Source organism: Microtus ochrogaster, chromosome 6 (genome assembly GCF_000317375.1).
Source record: "Microtus ochrogaster isolate Prairie Vole_2 chromosome 6, MicOch1.0, whole genome shotgun sequence".
NCBI lineage: Eukaryota > Metazoa > Chordata > Mammalia > Rodentia > Cricetidae > Microtus > Microtus ochrogaster.
Window position 1 is genome coordinate 44,644,750 of NC_022013.1, and position 6,318 is coordinate 44,651,067.

General features: G+C 55.0%; 1 protein-coding gene across 3 annotated transcripts; it reads right to left on the reverse strand.

Annotated features, from left to right (window-relative positions):
• Window positions 1-1,587: 1,587 nt before the first annotated feature.
• On the reverse strand, window positions 1,588-5,435 carry Fezf2 (FEZ family zinc finger 2). Of its 3 annotated transcripts, XM_026779842.1 has the most exons (6): window positions 5,377-5,435; window positions 4,776-4,890; window positions 3,535-4,424; window positions 3,104-3,238; window positions 2,809-2,941; window positions 1,588-1,942 (listed from the first exon to the last, which is right to left on the reverse strand). In XM_026779842.1, the coding sequence occupies exons 3-6, from the start codon at window positions 4,369-4,371 to the stop codon at window positions 1,680-1,682; spliced, it is 1,368 nt and encodes a 455-aa protein (XP_026635643.1). In that variant the 5' UTR covers window positions 4,372-4,424; window positions 4,776-4,890; window positions 5,377-5,435; the 3' UTR covers window positions 1,588-1,679. The 3 variants fall into 3 exon arrangements, with proteins under 3 accessions (XP_026635643.1, XP_013202275.1, XP_005348582.1); XM_013346821.2 differs by lacking the exon at window positions 5,377-5,435 and having other exon boundaries at window positions 4,789-5,023; XM_005348525.2 differs by lacking the exon at window positions 5,377-5,435 and having other exon boundaries at window positions 4,776-5,023.
• Window positions 5,436-6,318: the final 883 nt, after the last annotated feature.

Here is a 6,318-nt window from a genome sequence, read left to right on the forward strand (position 1 = left end):
CACACACACACACACACACCAGTTTGCAGATTGTTGCTAAAGCTGCGTGAAGGTGTTGAATGCCTATCTGAGAAAGAAAGCCCTGGAAATAAGAGGATTTATTTCTCTCTCTCTCTCTCTCTCTCTCTCTCTCTCTCTCTCTCTCTCTCCTGGTGGAAGTCACTGGCATGCTCAGTAATGCGTGCCTACTGTATACAACGCATTGGGCTAACCTTGACTCGTTAGTGTCAGAGTTACCTGGGATTGCCCTTTGCAGTAACCATCCTTCCCTCCAAACAGCCACCACCGCGATGGAAATCCGGGTGGGGTCAGCACTCAGCAGTTCTCGCCCCCTCAACTCGGAGGCTGCATGGAAGAGCACTCCCGGCCCCGCGCCACGTTTCCTCTGGTGTAGAACAACGTTCCAAAAGACGTGGGCTGAATCACCGCACCGATATTAAAAGTGTGGAGGGGAGTGAGGATGGAGGGAGGAGGCCAGGCGCGACGCGCCAGTAATCCGAGCTCTTGATTATCTAGATTCGGATCAAACGGGGCGGCGGCGGCCGGCCCCCTCCTGGGAATGATTAGATGATTAATGTAATGCTGTTTGAAGGGTCTCTGTTTTCTCTCTTAATTTGGGTCATTACTTAGAAAGCAAGCGTGAGATCATTTCATCAGTGTGCATGGCGGCAGAGATAGCTATTGAGGAAGTGGGCTAACTGCGTGGTAATCAGGACCGGGGAGGACGCGGCGGCCAGCTCCGGGAGCTGGGCGCGCCCTCCCGCGGCAGGGGGCCGCGTGCGTAGCGCGTAGCTAGCCAGGCACGGCGGAGTTCTAGCAAGGGACACCTCTAGCTCGCCCAAGACTAGACAGCCTCTAGCAACAGTCAGAGGAGGCTTGGATAGTGGTTGCGTTCCTCGTGCCCTGGCCCTTTTCCTGCTTTGCACGCTACTGAGTTCCGGGATACCCAACTACCAGTCTCCGGCATCCAGACACATTTAACCCTTAAATATTCTTTTTCTCACCCAAATAAGAATCCCAAGTACCTGCTCGGACACCAAATAAAACCTTGGGCTCTCGATGGAGCCGGATAGAAGTCTTTCGGCCCATGCTCCTGGGTGCTTTAATATAACAGCATACCAGGAGTACGGGTTTAGCCTTAGCTTGGCCCGGGTGTCTCAAGGAAGTCACATTTGGGAAAGGAAAAGCTATAAATGGCTACTTCCACCTCCTTCTTTTGATTTGTTGAGCTGACTTCGTGGCGAGGGGGTGGGGAAAAGAAAACGCGCACTAATCGTTCTGTTTATTGAGTCATATATGTGTAATAATCCGTGTTCGCTTGTACAGGAAAGATTACAAGGTTGTGTGAAGATGGCCGAGGGCATCACGCTCTTCTAGGCGCTCGCGGTGACAGGCCGGGATTAAAACCCGGCTGCCTGAGGAGAAGCCAAGGCCTGGAATTAAATAGGTTTCAGCGCACTGGATTTAAATACTTTTCCTGAATGTACAAAGGTGGGAACCACGCGTTTGTTGCTGATCATCGAGGACACGTTTAACTTTTCCCCCAAATATGCTGGTTTCGATAAATAGATTTTAGCCTCTCTGCTATAGTTTTTTTCCTTTTAATTTTAGAAATAAGTTTATACGTGTGATTTGCTTGGGTTGGTACAGGGCAGGAAGAAAGGGCAAGGCAGTTGCTCTCAGCTCTGAACTGTCCTGGTCAGGTCCTTTGCAGAGGGGGCAGTGGCGGGACCCACGCTGTCATGGAGTTTGCGCACGTGTTTCTTTAAGTCAAAGTTTCTGCAAAAGCCTTTGCCGCAAGTGGCGCACGTGAAAGGCTTCTTGTCGTTGTGGGTGTGCATGTGGAAGGTCAGGTTGTAGACCTGGTGGAAGGCCTTGTTGCAGATGGTGCATTTGTACTGCTTCTCGCCGCTGTGGGTGAGCTTGTGGTTCTTGTAGTTCCCTACAGGAGAGCGAAAACCAAAACAAAAAAGGAGGGGTTTGTCGTGGAAGGAGTCGTTCCCGCCTGGGTACAGCTCCCACCCCTTGCTCCCTGCAGTGGCTCTGAAGGCGGTGCTTGACTAGGCGGGCGCGACCTCTCTGAACTAAGAAGTTGTCAAACTTTGTCTGCTTCAAGGCCGAGGCGCTCCTGAAAGGGTGGTGGGCTCTTACCCAGCCGACCCGAGCCCCTACCCTGCTCAACCCAGAGGCCCACGAGGCGTCCCTCCTGCCGAGCTCTGCAGCCTGGGAAACTTTTGTGCAGCCTAAAGAGGCAACAGCGTGTTCTTCCAGCTGATACCTCGCTCCAAGAAACCCGCACTAACCTAGGATCTGTAACGCAGTTCCTAGTCCCCTCCACCCCAAATCCCACTTACTATCTGAAGACCTAAAAGTTTCTTGGGAATTGGGTAGATTCCCGGTCCTGGGAGCATTGGTGACCCGACCCACCCCTTTTTAAGATGCTGCTTAGATTTTTTTTTTTTTTGAAAGGGAAGTTCTGCTTACAAAGGGAACCTCATTGAAAAGCAATACTCTCTGCATTTTCTACTTGTTTCCTTTTTGCCTCGTTCCTTAATTTCCAGCTTCAAAATTCAGCTCCCTTCCCCCATGAGTTAAGTCTTAATCCATTGAAGTCTCCTAACCGAGCCCGGAGAGCGTCTACCTATATCCGGCACAACCCGATTCCAAAGAATTGCGGCGCCCCAGCCTGGGGCTTTTGTGCTGCCTCTACCCACCCACTTCTCTCTCGGCCCCCCCTTCCCATCCCCGCCCCTGCGACCCTCTCAGCCCTCGAGATGAGATGAAGGAGTGTCTAGCTAAGTACCTTACCTTTTTGGTGAAAGCCTTTGCCGCAAAATTCGCAGACGAAGGGTTTGTAGCCCGCGTGGATGCGGATGTGCGTGTTGAGCGTGGAGCTGCGATTGAAGGCTTTGCCGCATTGGTTACACTTATGTGGTTTTTCCTGCGGAGAGGGGCGTGCGTACAGTAAGGCCGAGACGTTGGCAATACCTCGAAGGGACACAGCAGCCCCCCCCCCACCAAGGGTAAGGAGAATCCAGCATCCAGAGCTCAAACTAGGGCGGAGGGTGCACGCCGAGCCGGGCCTGACCTTGGGGCCACGTACCTGGGTGTGGATAATTTTGTGCCTGCAGAGAGTGCTAGCCTGGCGGAAGCCTTTGCCACAGACTTTACACACAAACGGTCTGGCTCCGGTGTGGACAGGCATGTGGCGGGTGAGGTTATAGTGAGCATTAAACACCTACAGAAGGACAAAAGCGGAACTTGTGTTGAGTCTACCAAGGGCCTAGGATTATCTCTGGAGGCCACAATTTAGCTCCCCCAACCAACCTCCCCATCCGAAGCGCGAGTCCTTTTGTCAACTGTGTGAGGACCGACAACAACCCCATTTTTCAGGATAGGAAACTGAGGCTCAACTAGGTATCCAATGGAGTACGCAGCTATTGGGGAACTCCTGAGCTTGAGAAAGGGATGTACAAGGCCGCCCCAGAAAGCAGGTGGCTGCTAGCTCCCTCCCGCAAGAACCTTAGGCCTCACCTTGCCGCATACTTCACAGGTGAAGTTTTTGGGTTTGCTGTCAGCCGAGCCCCCCGGTAGTTTGCTGTGGCTCTTGACTCCCCCTCGATCAGCGGTCAAGGCCGAGTTCTCCTTCAGCACCTGCTCCAGCGGCGCAGGCAAGCGTTCCTTATGGGGATAGGGAGCTGGATGGGGGAACTTGTCCGCAGTCAGGCTGGCCAGTTTGGCATTCTCCAGCAGAAAAAGCTTGGGATGAGCAGCCAGGGAAGTGGGGGCCTGTGCGTTGAGAAGACCGGATGGGAAAAGGTGGCTGCCGAGGAGCTCCGAGGGTGGGTAAGCAGTGGAGTCCAGGTAGTTGAAGTAGTAGAGCGAGCCACTGGCCGGTAACCCCACAGCCTGGTTGATGACCTGCGGCTTGATGACCCTGCCGGCCGGCAGCGCAGACGGCGCAAGGCCCAGTTCGGCCTTGCAGCACACGCCACAGTTGGTTTTGCACAAGCCGCTGGCGCCGCACACTGGGGCCCCCCCGCCGCTGCCTCCTCCTCCACCGCCGCCCGCCCGGAGGCTGCTTTTCCAGAACTCTGAGTAACTGAGCAGCGTCTTGGACGGCACCTCGTAGCCTAGAGGCTGGAGGGGTATCATACACGGCAGCGGCGAGCAGAGGTTGAGCAGTTTCTTGCTCTGGCTGCTGTCTGCTTCTAGTGCAGCAGGCCGGGGCTCAAAAGGCGCTCGGGGCTCGGACGTCTTAGCCATGATGCGCTCGATGGAGAAGGCTAGTGTTTTAGAAGTGGCTGGTGACGCTCCAGCGCGCGGGCAGGCCGGGGGCACCATGGTCTCCAGGGAAGCTGAGCTGGCCATGGCGCGCGAGGCTGAGCCAGGCTGGGCCAGGGCACAGCCTCTCTCCTCTAAGTCTGCATTCCGGAAAAGGCAGGGGGGAAACCGCAATTTAATAAGCACCTAGTCGGCCCGGGTCACCCATTTGCATTCAAATGAACAGAGGCAGAACAAAGTGCACCCAAGGGTACCAAATTACCGCCCATTAACCCGGCGCGCAAAGGAGCCCACCAGTCCTTGCCCTGGGACTATGAAAGGGGGAAGAAGGGGGAGGCTGTACAAAGGAAAGAAGAGGGGGGTAGAAGAAAGGAGTCTCAAAATAACACTCCCCAACCCTTCCCTGGACCCAGGCCTCTGCCACGCGTGCTGGGAGCTGGGCACTGAAAGGGCAAAGTTAAAGAGGACCGGGAGAGCCACCTCGCTTTTACCTCTTTCCCCCACCTCCAAGGAGATGCGTTCCGAGCCATGCAGCGTGTCTCTTCTGTCACATTTTGATGGCAAACATCTTCCCCTCCGCGTGAGATCACTGTCTTTTACATTCAGCTGACATCACATGAAGTCACTTGAAGTGGAATGACATGGGCGGCGGCGCGACTCCCGTTGAGGACCCTGCGTTCCCCCGCGCCTGCCGGCCGCCGCCACCGCCCCTCAAACTTTAAAGGAGGCAACTGGCGCCCGCGCTCCCTTCGGGAAAGTGCGAGCGGTTTGCGAATCGGGAAGGAGGGAAGAGAGGGAGGGGGGAGGGGGAAGAATCGTGATGGTTTTGCCGGTGGAAGGAGGTGGGGGGAGCCCAAACCCAAACCTAGGCAGAGTTCCTTGCGTGATTCACAACTTTGGGGGGCCTACAGGTTTAGGGTACGCGGGGAAGGCGGGGTGTCCCGGACGCACTACCTCAAAGGGCCCCTGAGTGTCCGTCTAATCACCGAAGTATCCCTTAGCCCTGCGCAGCCGAGCTGGGCACCGTGCTAATAAACTGCCATTTACCTACGGAGCCGGCGCCAGCCCCGAACACGCGCAAATGATAATTACCTCATTAGGATGTGGCGCATGGACGCGGGCGTCGCGTTTGGAGGGGGGAACTTGTTAATGGGGAAATATTAATTTATGCAAAAACAACGAGCTCGCCTTGGCTGGCGTCGGAGGTCGAGAGGGAGCTCCCTGCAGCCTAAGGACGACCTCGAAGAGTCCGGAAGGGCAAGGCTGCGCGCCGGGATCCCGGGGACCTGGGGAAGGGTGGGTGCGCCTGAAGCCCTCTGGCCCGTTGCTTGCCTAGGGCTGGGGGAGTCTTGCCTCTAGACCCCTAGGGCTGTTTGAGACGCTAATCGATCCGAATTGCTGATTTGTGATCGGGTTTGCAAGGCAAAGTCGGGCTCTGAGCCTGGTTTAGGGCTGCGTGCGGGGAGGATTCGGAGGGCAGCTCTCCCGCTGTTGGTACTTACTGTTTGTATAATTGAGAAGGTCCAATCTCCACCTGTTTAAGGAGCAGATTGAAACAGCAGAACCTCCCCTGGATCCTATTAAAACGTTTTTCCTCCTAAGGCCATTCAGTCGAACCAATTTTCCGAAGTGATTCATAGAGCTGAATTCTGCCAAGGCAGCTCTTTCACTTTTAGCCACTAAAGCACCGCGTGGAACCGGGTTTTGTGTTTTTCTAAAATAAAGAGAAGGATTATCAGAGGAGAGAAGGAGGGGGCCTGAAGCGGGGCGGGCAAAGACTTAGTGTGGCCAGAGGTACAAGCAGAGGGAAGAAAAGGCCCTTTTCTAGACAGGCCCCAAGTAAGTTCGTAGGAATTCAGCGTTTTTGTGCCTGGCGCACAAAAGCGGAGCGCTCCGCGCTGGGTTTGGAGGGGCTGAATTCATGTTTGCAGACCATTCCACCTGCGTATCACAACAAACTGCTCAGAGACGCTTCAGCACTTTCAACAGGCCGGGTGCTCTTGGCGACAACAAAAGTGGTCCAGGCTGAGGGTT